The sequence below is a fragment of the Leptopilina boulardi genome, unplaced genomic scaffold (assembly GCF_019393585.1).
Source record: "Leptopilina boulardi isolate dan_hultmark-lab unplaced genomic scaffold, ZJU_Lbou_2.1 LbouV2_30, whole genome shotgun sequence".
NCBI lineage: Eukaryota > Metazoa > Arthropoda > Insecta > Hymenoptera > Figitidae > Leptopilina > Leptopilina boulardi.
This window is the reverse complement of record NW_026137863.1, coordinates 1558013-1573321: the sequence shown is the minus strand read 5'-3', so window position 1 is coordinate 1573321 and position 15309 is coordinate 1558013. Positions and strand designations below refer to the sequence as shown.

Here is a 15309-nt window from a genome sequence, read left to right as displayed (position 1 = left end):
AAAATTAAAGAAAATTTAATTATTCTAAAAAATTTGAATTCAAAATTAATTGAATTTTCAATAATTTGAATTTAAAAGCATTTAAAATTTAATTATTTCTAAAATTTTCCATCGAAAATTTTTTGAAATTTAATAATTTCAATTAGATAACTCTAAAGGAATTCAATTATTTTTAAATATTTTTATAATATTCTTTGAAAATTCAACTATCTGAAACCATTTTTCAATTAAAAATGATTATCAAATTATTGTATTTTGTTTGTAATTTCTAATAAATTTTTTAGTGAAATCATATAAAATTTTAATTAAAATCACTTGAAGTTCAATTAATTTCTAAAATCTCAATTTTTAAATCTTTTGAAAATTCAATTAAATTTAAAAAATGTTTTCCAAAAAATTTTTTGATGAATTATTTTTAGTTCTGTAAAATTTTATTATTGTTTGAAAATTAACAATTATCTTTTGAAATTTAATTATTTCTAAAATTTTCAAGTTTAATTTGACACAAATTTGACACGTCGATTACTATTCAAAAAACACGTGAAATCATAAAAGACCAACTTCAAGTTAGGACAGAAGGACAGACCAAGCATTTTATTATTATATATAATAATTTTGCAGAATAATTTTAATTCGGAAAATTGTCAATTTTATTATTGAAAATTCAAAAGGTGTTGAGAATTTTTAATTCCTTTTTGTTTTTTTTATAATTATTTTTGATTAATCAAGATTTTGGATGATGATAATTATCGGACGCTATCGAACTGTATACAAATTTAACGGAGATATATGTATATATGTTACCAATAGTCAATATCGACATTTCCATTTATCTGACTAGTCATATGTGGCTATTAGGTATAAATGATGTTTACCGCAAATGTGGTGCATTTGGTGCAATGTTACTCTCTGATACAATGAGAACTATTTCGAGAATCAAGAAACAATGCAAAGTGCAAAATTGTTATTCCACACTTTCATTCAATAATGTGAATTCAATGTATATTCCTTTAATAATGTAAATTCCACAATTTCTGTTAATTATTTTGAGTTGAATAATATTTCATTTAATTGCAATTATAGTATTTCTATGAGAGTTTAATTAATTATTCGGAGAAATGGAATTTTTTTTTTTTTTTCCTTCTAAATAGATAAAATACCTTGAGGCTATAAAGAAATTGGATATTGGTTCGAATGGTTTAGATAATGGAAGTTTAGATTATTTAGAAATGTGTGGGTGTTTTAATTTAGTTGCACAAAACTTTGTTTAGAAATTGTTGAATAACTTTTCTGGCTTTTAACATGATTTGAAACTTATTTTCCCTTATCTTTGCATATATTAATTAACTAGTTTATCCATCAATCGTGCTTTTGGCCGAATTAATTAACTGATGCATATTTTAATGACACAATATCCGGCTAGGATCAGAGTCAATTTATATTGTTAATCAAATCTTATCGTTAATCACATGAAGATTAGAGATTTCTCTTGAACATGATTACATTATTAATAATTTTTTTTTTTGGTAATAAAAAAAAATTTAATTAGAAATTTTTTAAATTGAGAATTTTGTTGAATAGGAAAAATATTCCACTTTTATTGTGAATGGTGAGGATTTTTAATTTGTCATCGCTCGAGTATTTCTTATTCATCGTGGAATCTCTTAGAGAGGCGAATAAATATATCGTTGGAAAGTAATTAAAATTTCGTTTTTATTGTAAATTAAAAATTGTGTAATTAACTTGAAACCTATTGAGGTGATGGATTTAGACAACACGATTATGGAAACGTTGAATGGCTTCGTCTAAGTGAATCAGATTGTAATGTATGAGGTCAGTGACACTAAATTGCACCATTCAAAGATGTCAACTTCAAATCGAGTATTCAAACACTATTCCTATATGAAAACGTCAAAGGTCCATTGAAAATTATTCTCGTTCTCACTCTCGTATTTCTCATAATGTGAAATTAATTACATAATTATTTTATACAAAAAATTTTTAAGAATTTTATACCTCTAATAAAACACCAATTAATAATAATTGGCTCTAATTGATAATAATTGGCTCTAATTGATAATAATTGATTAAATTGATAATTGATTACAGTTTATTGAATAAATAATTAATCAGAATATATTGTTTTAGGTAAATGGAGATCATGAATTTTGAATTTGAAAACTCATATAAGGAATTTGTGAGCAACTTATCAATTTGGAAAATTCAAGTAATATCGTAAATGAAGGATGCTCGTAATTTTCAAGTTTCTACAAAGATTCAAATTTAATTAGTTAAAAACTTTTCAATTGTTGATTTTCAATTATTTGAGGGAAGTAATCTGTTTAATTTCGATAATGCGATTTCAAGGAATAAATTTTTGAAATTCGTACCAAAAAAAAAAAGATAGATAAGTCTGTTATACGACTTTCCAGCCACTTCTTTGTTAGCTTTCTATTGAGATTTTATCTCTTCAGTCGTTTCACACAAACTAAAGGCCGAGATAATCCTTTCTCAAGTTGAAAATGCAAATAGAATCCTTTAAAGGTTTTTTTTTTGCTATTGCTCGAGCAGCAATATCCGCAAAGTCAAAACGGATATGGGGAAAGATTCTGGTAGATGACACTAGTGCAAAATCTCAAAAGGTCACAATTTTCCAGCAAATCTATGACCATTTCGTTAAACTCGTTATGTTCGAGTAAATTCGTTACACGGAAATCATCGAGAAAATTCACTTTCTCACGAATGTCGAAATATTTCCAATTTATATCTTCTTTTTTTTTCCAAACGAAAAGTTTTACAAAACTTTTTTTTTCATTTACGAAAAATAGTATTATTTTCTATATCATATCAGAGAAAGTTTTATTTAAATTTTTTTTTTTGATTTTCTCAATATGAAACTGGAAACAAAATTGCCAAGATATTGTGTTCATAAAAGGTTCTTTCTTCTAACTTCTTTTCTCTTGTTTTTTTTTTATTCTTATCTCTTGAAACAAGGACAAGATTGCAATTTGGACTTCCAAGACGAAGGAACAGTGATTGTCATATTTTCATTATATATTCACCAGTATTTTCATTCGCGGGAAAATTTTAATATTGAAGAAACAAAAAATAATTTTTCTTTACAGGGGAAAAAAATTTTTTTTTTTTTTTTAGTAAATTAATTACAATTTCACCGAATTCATGTTTTTGTCGATTGAGTGTAGCTTTATTCCATAACATATTGTGTGCTTTGAATGTTCAATTAATCTTTGAATCAATACCTTTCAATAATTGGAATACAATACAAATTGAGTCTACGGATATAAATTTTAATTTTTTTTTCTTCTTTTTTTTAAATTGAAAAATGAAATGTGAATTCCATTAATGTTTGATTACATTTTCTCGTGTTTTTTTTTTTTTTTTTTTTTTTTTATATTACTCCATATTGAAATGCAATCTAATCTAAAAGGAATTTTATCCAGTTAAAGTTCATTCTGTTTTCCATTTCCCTATTTCTGATAATGGAGGATTAGCACTCTTAGTCGAACTTGTTCTCTCTCTCTCTCAATTTCTCTATTTTGAAATTCGTTTTCTTTAGGAAATGGCTCCGGTCAAATTGTAAAGACGATCTCTTTGCAGAGGGAGAATTAATTACTGTTTAAAGCTGATCTATCCATAGTTGAAAATTTTCTCATCTGAATAAATTGCTACTTTATTTTCGAAAAAAAAAAAGAAAAGTTTGAAAACTTTTTCTCCCAGGGATAAAATTAATTTTTTCTCAAATAGAAAAAAAGCCACATATGCGTGAGAAAGTTTTCATTTTCAAATGAAAGAAATTCTTTTAATTTTGAGATTTTTTTTCAGTAAACAAAATTTGATGAAATTAAATTTTTTTTTTAAATATTAAAAAAAACACTTGGTTTTTCTATTGGCAATAGAATAAAAAAAATATATAACGATTTCAATAAAAGTAAATATGTAAAAAGTGATATATGACTTTAGTTCGACCTCGTTTGAAGAAGCAATTCAGAAACTAAACTAAAATTGGATGAAAAATTGTAATTTTTATCCCCTTAGAACTTTCAACAATTCGTTTTATTCGACATAAAAATTTCCACATTTCTGCCATAAAACATTCGATAAAAAAGTGATTACTGAAAAATATTTTTTTTGTCGCAAAGAAATGAACTTCGATTGTGAAGTTTCAATTTTTTTTTTTTAAAGAACTTTCGAAAATTTGATTTTTTTTTAGGAAGAATAAGTCCTTCAACGAATTTTTTTAAATAGAAAACAAGAATGTAGAGTTTGACAGTGTAACAACAGTTGATCCTGTTTTCAAAGATATTTACCATTTGGGAATTCTTGTATTGAGAAAACTTGGTCAAAGAAAGTTACAAACTCTCTTTTTTAAGGAAATTGTCAAAGTCTGTAGGATAAAAAAATTAAATTACTTTTATTTAAAATAAAAAATAAATTGGAATTATATTTTATTCAAAATTAATATTTTCAATTTCTTGTTTAATTAATAATTAATTATTAATATTTACTTATTAATTATTTTAGAATTATTGAAAAAAAATTTCCATTTTTGACTTAAATGAAAAATAATGGAAAAAAAACTAATTTTGTTTTTTTTTTCAAGTAAAAGGGCCTAATCGAGCGTGTATTTACGACAGCAAAAAAGGAACGATGAAAAACATTGTTGTTTTGTAAAATAAGGACTAGAGAAAAAGAGATAACGAGAGTGAAGCCTCTGACGTTCTTAAAGAAAAAAAAAAAATATATATCTAACACTAAGATACTCGAAAGAACGTGCTCGAAAATGTGGAAAAATGCTTTTCCTAACTCAAAGTTCCTTACTAACGCTTTTCAATTCTGAGAAGCTATGAGAATATACCATACACTCTAAACTCGTCGAGCTGCAATATAGAATAAGCTTTTTTTATTCGCTGTCGTTTGCATAAAATAAAAAGTGATAACTTCTTTCTCATAATTATTATACATAACTTCTTAAAGGCACAAAATGAATGTCAAAAAGTATACAAATTACTTTTCACACTGCAAGTACTTAATTTTATATAATTAAAAGAAATTAATACCGCAATATTTTCTTATTATTTACTTTATTTATTTATTTTTTTTTATTTTAAATTATATTTTTTCGTATTAAATTTCTGTTGGAATTTTACATTTTCATTTTTAAAAAAAGTAACATTTTTTGAAAGAGAGTAATGACTAATTTTATATTTGGTCATTTTAATAAAGTTTAATTCAAAAAAAAAAAACCATAGTGCAGATTAAAGTGAGCTTAAAAGCTTTTGTTTTAATACATATAATATTTAAAGTTTTCATGTAGGTAAAATTTAATTTTGAAATATTTCCATTTCGAGTAATATATATTAAATATTAATTTTGTTTGGTTAAAATAATCTCATTTGCTTTATTTAATATATTACGTTATTAAAAAAATTTATTAAATTCAAAATCAATATTTTAGTTATTAAATTTTAGTCATTTAAATATTTGTCAATATTTTAAATTATTTATTGGAGAGAAATTTTTCTTGAAAGAATTTTTATTTTTAATTTATCCCAAAAAAAAATAAGGAATCCTTTTATATAAAGTAGCTCACATCTTCAAGGATAAAATATTATCAAAAGAATTGACATTCTACTATCAAGTTATCATCTTGTTTGTTTTTTCAATGAAAATTCTTTTAATATCTATTGGTTTATGTAGAGCATCATAAATGTCGAGGTAAAATGCTATTTTGTACTTACTCTCTATATTTTTTTTTTGTTATTCAAACATCAAGTTTTACGTATAAATTTTTTTTAAAAATAAATATAACACCGAGTTAATTAATTTTGCGTGTAAAATTTGTGTCTAGAATAACAATGAATTCGATGTTTTCTGTATTTTTTTTTTTTATTCCATTAATTAATGTTCAATAATTAAAAATATTATTGGAGAATTTTCAGGATGGTTTTTTTTAATACAGTGAATTTTAAACGATAGTATAATTAATGTATTTTTTTAAATCTCTAAATTTAAATGAATCTTTCGGTTCTATACTTGGAGGTAGTTAGATAATTTCTTAATTTATAGAGCTTCTCGAGTGTGCCGAAAGCAGATCGCACTGATATTGATTATCCTCATTCTCCCTTTCTTCCTTTTCAGAAACAAGATCTATCACTTTACCAATATCTAAGTTCAATCGCTTTATTCATTAACTTTTAGATAGTCTTCTCAAAATTCAAAAAGATATTATTAGAATCAAGGAGAAATTTTACGAGTGTTCTTATATTTTTTTTTTTATATCGAAAACTATTTTAGAAATTTTTTGTTCTCAAAATTTCTCATGTAAAATTTTTTTTTTTTTATTTATTTATAATTTACGGACGCCTTTTTAAATTACAATTTGTACAATTATTATTATTTTATAAATTAATGTGTGATTAAATTTTCCTTACAAAATTTCTAAACATTTTTTTTTTTAATTGTTTAAAACTGTTTTTATTTCTATTTTTTATTCTAATTGACGGAAAAAAATCACTCTAAAAAAAACAGATTGACAATATCAATTTGGTGAATATAAAAAATTCGCGGAGAATTTGTTTGCTTTTTTTTTAATTTACTTGTTCGTGGCTTGTATATTTTTATATAAACAAAAATTGTTGTTTTTTTTTATGTATTTACAAATCGGTTGCAGATTTTCCACAAAAATATAAAACAATTGCGATATTTTACAAAGAATTTTTTTTTAAAACAATTATAAAAACTTCCTTTTCACGTTGGATTAAAAAAAAAAATTGAAACAAAGTTTACGATTCCGTTTACACAACTATTTTGTTGAAAATAGATACCGAGAGTGTAAACTCGTTTAATCGAGAGGGAAACAATAAAAGATTGCCGCAGTAAAGTAAAGAAATTGTTTGTTTCAAACAAACTTTGATTGAAATGGAAAAAATTTCTTCTTTATTAACAAAAAAAAAAGTTTCTTTCTTCTTTTACATCGGAAATTAAAGATAATTTTTTTAACCAAAATTTCTCTTTTTTTTTTTATTTATTTATAATTTACGGACGCCTTTTTAAATTACAATTTGTATAATTATTATTTTATAAATTAATGTGTGATTAATGAAACGAATTTTTATTTTTTAGGAATTCTCTTTTTATTGTATGGATCACGAGGTATTATCGGATTATATTAGTTCGAGAGTTGGTGTTTTGTGAAATAACAATGATTTGTAAAAGAACATTGTTTATAATGATAATAAAAAAAAAAAAAAGGATGAAAGAGAGGGAATGTTTTGTGCGGCAACGATCAACAGGGAACAATGTTTCCTAGGATGAAATCGTATATAGAAGCCCACACAACATAAATCGATACGGACCGCACACAGCAGCCTGTCTAACAAACCCTCGTTTCTAACAGTCTATGCAACGATATGGTGTTTTTTCCCCCCGTGTGTCCCCCTCCCCCCTTTTTCTCTTAAAATAGGCAGCAACAAGAGCCTAAAAGAAGGGCTAAGTACTTTTCTGAAGTTCTCTACAGAACTCAGTACTAATTGTCCAATTCATGTCTTCAAAAAACCCCAACAATTTATTAATTCACAAAAATGGTTCTTCATTTCTCAAAACTCTTTTAACTCTTCAATTTACAAATCATTAAAAGGGAAAAAATTCATTTCTTTTGAAATTCTGAATTATCAATTTTTATCTAGTATTTATTCAATACTAGATAAATAAAGAATGGAAATAAAAAAAAAATTGCAAGAGATAAAACAAAATGATTTTTTTATTTTCTCAAAGAAACCTGACAAATAAAAACAAAAGTATATATATGTGGTTAAAGTACAAGATAAGTAAAAGAGAGAAAGAGGAAAGATATATAAATTAGTGTCTCCTCTGTGAAGATTAATTGTACCCTCTCGTTCAATGAAAATTACAAAGATATCGTGCTCAGGATTAATTTATATACAAGAAAATTCCTTGAGTAATGTTGATCGTATAATTTCGTCTTTGCAATTTCACAATTTCTGAGATGCAACGCTTTTGTTGTACATTTGTGTTTTTCCCTCTTATACCCACCTCGCCATCACCCCCCCCCCTCCCTCCCCCCTTGTCCTGTATACATGAAAGCACCATTAGCCCCGGTGGTTTCGCTCTCTCGTCAATTTTCTAAGCTAATAATTACCAAATTGAGTTTTCCTCAATCAACAATATAACTGTTATTGCACAAAATTATTATTACGGCAAAATTTACAAAACATTAGAGGAAAAAATTTTTCAAATACTAGAACTGTTTATTCACTGAAAAAAAAAATTTTTATTTTTATTCAAATACTCGATTACTTGACTATTTTTAAATAAATATTTATTTGTATCAAATTTATTTCAAATACAGAAATTATTGTTTCGAATAGAAAATAATTTGGTACAAGTAAATATTTATTTGTATCAAATTTATTTCAAATACAGAAATTATTGTTTTAAATAGAAAATAATTTGGTACAAGTAAATATTTATTTGTATCAAATTTATTTTAAATACAGAAATTATTGTTTCAAATAGAAAATAATTTGGTACAAGTAAATATTTATTTGTATCAAATTTATTTCAAATACAGAAATTATTGTTTCAAATAGAAAATAATTTGGTACAAGTAAATATTTATTTGATAATAGTCAAGTAATCGAGTATTTGAAACAAATAATTTTTTTTAGAGAATTTTCCACAATTATTTTTCTCTAAAATATATTCGAAAATAAACACCAAAATCCTTTCTCAAATATATATAATATGTAAATAAGAATAATATTCCATGAAAATCAGAAATTGTGTTTTTGAAAAATGCACAATAAAAGAAATTCAGCTCACGTAAAAATGAAAAATTCCGTATGAAGTAACAATTGCAATGCTGAATACAAAGAGCTGTTCATTTATTTAGTTTCTCATTGACTCGGTGTTTCTTTTACACATCGTGTCTTTTTTTTTTTTGTTTTTAATTTTTAAATTTATAGAGCCAATATTAATCTACAATTTCGAAAGAAAGGGAGTGAGAGAGAGAGAGAAAGTTACATTTATGTACATATGGCAAAAATGTAGAAGAATCTTTAGAAAAAAAAAACCTCCCTTTAAAACGATCCATTAAATGTAGAAAACGAGAGAGAACTTTTTATCATCTCCACAAGTGCGGAGGAACACATTTTTATGACTCGATAAAGTACGCGCTAGAAATGAAGAAATAGGTACATAAAATATTTTTTAAATTGCACCGGCAAAATCATTTTTTGCAATTCGACAGAAACATTTTTTTTTTTCGCAACAAATTACATTTGAGTAAATCGAATAACAAAAAAAGAAAATAGTTTTTTTTTTTGAAAAAAGGGAGATGATATTATTTAAAATCCAGGGAGTATTTAGAAACTACTGGATATTGGGTGAAGAGAATGCAAATTGGGAATTTGAATAAATTTACATAGAATGAAAAATTCTGGGTACATTTTATACATTTATCTTAAGGGCCAAAAAGTGCTTGTAAATTTTGTATTCGTGAAAAAGAAAATATTTTTAAGTGGAAAATTATTTATATTTTCTTTATGAAATTGTAAAATAATATTTTCAGTTAATTTTTTTTTCATTTACTTTTCAGGATGATAGCTCTTGGATTGATATTGGGAATACTTGAGTGGGATCGTGGCGTTTATTGCATCCTTCTTCTCTGGGACTATATCCTTGGCTATTTGACAATATTCATATTAACGATGTCTGTTGAGTTTTCTATTTGTTTGTTGGCGACGAGAGGAAGCATTTTGGACACCAATGCAAGAGCTGCAATGCCCTATCTTCTTTATATACGACTGTGTAAGTTTATTTTTTCACTCTTTCTTTTTTTTTTTTTTTTTTAAATTCCAGAGGCAAATATTTTCACAGCTACATTTTTATTTAACAGAAGGCTGAATCCATCTCAGATCAGGCAAGCCGACTAGCTTGAAATCATGGATTTATCTGCCGATGAAATATGTTATTCTGTACAGAAAATAAAGAAACACGTATTTTTTTATTTTCCATGAAAATTATTTTCAACGAAGTTATTCACTTTTGAACTTTGAACGGTAAAACTCGAAAAGTACAGTGAAAAAAAATTGTTTTACTCGTAACTTTTTTTCTAATTAGTGTAATCAATTTTTCTTTCTTGGATCTTTTTAATGGTATTTGTCTCTTCAAAATCCCATTTAAAATTTGTAAAAATCTTTAAAATTAACGAAATGGCGAATGATTTTCTGAAAATAAATAAGGTTAATTTTCTCAAAAACCCCACTTTTTTTTTCTTTCAAATTTTTACCATAAATTCTTACAAATACGAGGAACAATTCCTAAGAGTTTCAAGCATGCTAAACCATTCTGTCATTCAGGGGAATTTTTTTTCGAAATTTTATTTTCTTCGAATTTTGAGATAATTGGTGCGGACTTTCAAGAACAAAACAATGTTGTGAAGCTCACTGAAGTAAGTCCTTTTATAACCAATAATAACTGTTGGATTAAATCTCAATAAATAAATAAATAAATAATGTTTGCATACATAATCACTGTAAAATAACTTGTGTTGAAGGTTCTATAAATCAAAAATGTGAAATTTAGTATTTTAAATTTCTTTAGAACCAAATTAAATATATTGTTAAGTTTGAAAAGAAAAATGTTTTTATAAATATTGTAATTCTTGCAGAAGTGCTTATTTTATCAAAGTTTTATTTAAATTCAAATTATCTTTGAAAATTTTTTTGCAAGTTACTTTAACTTTTCAATTTTTCCAATTGAACATATATTTAGAAATTAGTATTTATGGATTTATTATTTGTCTAAATTCTATAATTTAAAATTGAAGACAGTTAATATTATGTAAAGTAATTGCGTTCACTTAAGACAATAATAATTGTTGGTTATAAAAGGACTTACTTTAGTGAGCTTCACAACATTGTTTTGTTCTTGAAAGTCCGCACCAATTATCTCAAAATTCGAAGAAAATAAAATTTCGAAAAAAAATTCCCCTGAATGACAGAATGGTTTAGCATGCTTGAAACTCCTAGGAATTGTTCCTCGTATTTGTAAGAATTTATGGTAAAAATTTGAAAGAAAAAAAAAGTGGGGTTTTTGAGAAAATTAACCTTATTTATTTTCAGAAAATCATTCGCCATTTCGTTAATTTTAAAGATTTTTACAAATTTTAAATGGGATTTTGAAGAGACAAATACCATTAAAAAGATCCAAGAAAGAAAAATTGATTACACTAATTAGAAAAAAAGTTACGAGTAAAACAATTTTTTTTCACTGTACTTTTCGAGTTTTACCGTTCAAAGTTCAAAAGTGAATAACTTCGTTGAAAATAATTTTCATGGAAAATAAAAAAATACGTGTTTCTTTATTTTCTGTACAGAATAACATATTTCATCGGCAGATAAATCCATGATTTCAAGCTAGTCGGCTTGCCTGATCTGAGATGGATTCAGCCAGAATTTCTTTTAAAAACGTTCTTAATTGAAAAATTGTTTTAACAATTAGCAAAAGAAAAAAAAAATTGATAACAGAAAATTTTTGTAAACTATTATTTTTCTTTTATTTTCTTTAGTTTTCTTTTATCAGTTTTTTGCGTTTCATTTTATTTTCATTTTTCATTAAATTTTTTTCCAAGTTTAAGTATTAGAAAAAAATTTAAGATTTGAAAATTGCAAAAATGTTGTTAAAGTAGATTTTCGGATTTTGAAATGAAATAATAAATACTTTGAAAAAGAAACTTTTCTACTCGGATCTAAAGTTTTTATTAAACTTTTTTTCGTTCAAATTAAAGTTTTGACTTAATTTTCTTTGAATTAAATGTTAATTTTTCCTCAGATAAATTTTGTTGTTAAATGTATGTTCGAAATTCGAAAAAAAAAATAGAAAATACTTCGCTCATTTAAAAATAAAAAATTCTTAAAGTTATTTTTTTTAACTCAATGGAAAAAATAGCATTCGCATAAATTATAATGTATGCATATTCATAAATTTTTTTTTATATATCTATTTTTGTTTTTAAAAATCTTTTGAATTGCGAAAAATTCTCGAGACTTAATGAAGCATTCCTGTCGTATATATATATATATATAAGTAGGATACGTAAAATGGGTCGAAGGTCGATGGAGTTGGAAAAACACCAAAACAAAAAAACTCGAAAGAATTTAAAATTTATTAAACAGTTAAAAGAATGGAATATGAAACGATAATTTATGGGAGTAGGAAAAATTACAGTGCACGGTGACATTATAAATTTATTCTCTTTTTCTTTTTTAATGATAAAAATATAGAAAATAGATCAAATTAAATAGTTTTAATATTTTGTTTAAATTTAGAGACGCAAAAATTATTATAAAAAAAAAATAATGTGATTTTTTTTTGTAATACAAAAAAAAATGCTCTAAATTCTATTATAAATCAATATTTAACGATTTTATATACTTTTAGAAAACATATGAGAATGTGACATAAAACATCGTTGCATTTTCTTGACATTTACTCTCGCGACCCGCCTCACATTTCATGATACTTGGTACACAAGCATGAATCCTATTTTCCAGAGTACTCCATGTAAAATCCAATTTGGGAAAATTATCCAGTTCTCAGAGAAAAGTGAGCAGTAACTAAATCTCAGGATTAATAAACTTCATTCCGCTTACAATTTTTCTTTTAATTATTCAATATGTATCTTTTGATATTTTTTTCAATTTACTAATTATTTATTAAATAATAATTAATAATTAATATTAAAAATTATTCAATTATTTATGAAATATTAATTAATAATTAATATTAAAAATTATTTAATTATTTATTAAATATTAATTATTAATTATATTCATTAATTTATTATTTATATTTTTTAAATTATTATGAATAATAATTTATTTTATTTACAAAAAAAAAAGTTTTTATTTAGAAAAAAAATTCCACAATAATAGTTTAAACTTTTAAAAATGAAGTTTCAATTGAAGTGAATTTCCTATTTAAATGTCAATACAATTGTGAAGAAAAACGTGGAAACTGGTTTTCTGGCCAGACACCAATTTCGCAGGCGAGGAACGAATATTAATAAGAATTGAAGCCAACCCTTATAGGCCTTTACCCTAATAAACGATAGCTCTTGGGGGACCTTGTTGACTGAGGATTCGTGGATTTTTTTTACTATCGAGAGTAGAATAAAAATCAGAATGTTTTTTTTTTTTTTAAACTAAAAATTAAACTAAATTTCGATTATAAATAATAATTTAATTGCCTTGATTCCTTAATAAAAAATTTATAATTTTGATAATTTTAATATTTCATTTATTTTATTAAACGTTTTGTATTTATATATTTTTTTTATTACAGGACAATTTGAATCCTAATAAACTGGATAAGCTTTGGAAATAATGTCACACATTTTTTTTTTTTGTTTTTTTATTCTTTAGAAATGCAACGTGAGGTACTCGGCATAAAAGAAATTTATTAGAAATATTTTGTCGTAAAAAAAAGTGCAATTCTTATCGTACTGAAACATGTGACTGACAGAGAATTATTCTTGGGTTGAATTTTTATTTTTTTTAAATTTATATTCAGAGATTTTTTTTTATTTTATTTCTCTCTATAATAATAAAAAAATAATGGATTAAAAAGTGTCCATATTAATTCTTTGTATATTTATACAAAAGAAATAATTTGCCTATGTGATATAGATATGAAAATTTCAGAGGGGAAAAATTTATAGCTACGATTAAAATTGACCTTTTAAAATTAAATCTCTGCCCCCATTATTTCTTGAACTATTTTTCTTTTAATGGCTAAATAGAAATTTATAAATCTAAAAGAAAAAAATCTATTGATAGCTATAATTTTATTTATTATTTTATTTATTTAATTGACAAAATTGTTGATAATTTTTTTTTTTTAATATCAAGAATTAATTTTCAAAGACTGATATATGGGATATATGGGCATGTGACCCATTTTCATCTCTGAAACAAATTAAATTCGTTTGATCTTTGAACTTTGAATGGTTGAAAGAAAGAAAAAGAATCGACGCAAACAAAAAGTCTTGGACGAAATCCAAAAAAGCTTGGACTCATCTCTTCACTTGAAAACCAATATATATATATATATTTATAGTGTTCTGTCAATTTAATGTTTTCCGATCACGTACTGTTTATTCGTTGATGCGTGACAGTGTCGATTTTTGAAATATTTTTCTCTTTACCATTTTGATGAAAGGTGAAAATTTCTTTTTATTTGGGTAAACATTTTTTTTTTTTCCAAGGGGTGAAAATCACACTTGTTAGTAAAATATTTTATCTTGATTAGAAAATAAAAATTGATATATGGATTAAAAAATAATTGTTGGGGATTTAAAAAAATAATTGAAATTTGATTTTCTAAATTTTCGATAAAAGAAATTAATATCAAAAGATAATTAGAAAAAAAAATATTTGATCTTTTTTATTTTTTCCAATGATTCTTTTTTTTTACTTCTATTTTTGTGTTGCATCAATTTAAAGGGGGGAAAAAACTTGAAATATGTTTCGTAATAGTTTTGTAATCAGAAAACTTTTTCGCATTTTGTAAAAAAGTTTAGGAGTTTTAAGCTATAAATACGAATTGACGTGCTTTATGAAGGCAGTGATGGAAGTTTTTAAAGATTTTAGAAGGTAGAGAAAATTTGTCGATTGAGGCATATACATATCATGTCTTGCATACTGTAGAGGGAAATAATTTCATAACATTGGCGGAAAGCTTTTATCAAAACTGACATGAAGAGAAAAAAAATTCCTATTTCCAAAGAAAAGTAAAAAAAAAATTTTCTTGGAAGTTAATTAAAAAATTTACTCGAATTTAATTAAATAATTTAATTTTTATTTATTGCAGTTTTATTATTAGTGGAGACAGGATGGCTGTGCGCTGGTGTAACGTGGTTAGCATATTTCTATCAATCTTGTCCCGTAGATCAGACAAAAAAAGAAATTATGTTAGGTAAGTGTTTTTTTAAAAATTATTTTCAATTTCTTTAGCGTAAATTGGAAAAATAATTTTCTCTAAAAAATTATTGAAAATTTTTTTCCATTCTATTATAATATAAAAAAAAGAAATTAAAAAAAAAAATAGTGAGAATTAAGAAGATATTGGTACAAAATGAATGTTCATAATTCACTTTTAATTCATTCTTAAAAAACTTTTTACTCATTTGAAGTATATAAAAGTTTCTCGAAGTGAATTTAAATTTCAAAGAAAATTTATTCATGAGGGTTTTTTTTAGTTTTTAAA

General features: G+C 24.4%; 1 protein-coding gene across 5 annotated transcripts in view; it reads left to right on the top strand.

The window, feature by feature from the left end:
* Nucleotides 1-15309, top strand: part of LOC127282487 (diacylglycerol lipase-alpha) — a 35561-nt gene that overhangs the window by 7315 nt on the left and 12937 nt on the right. For all 5 annotated transcript variants that reach the window (XM_051306753.1, XM_051306751.1, XM_051306752.1 and 2 more), the window contains 2 exons: nucleotides 9638-9849; nucleotides 14914-15018. In XM_051306753.1, coding sequence (XP_051162710.1) covers nucleotides 9638-9849; nucleotides 14914-15018 — 317 coding nt within the window. The remainder of the gene's footprint in view (nucleotides 1-9637; nucleotides 9850-14913; nucleotides 15019-15309) is intronic.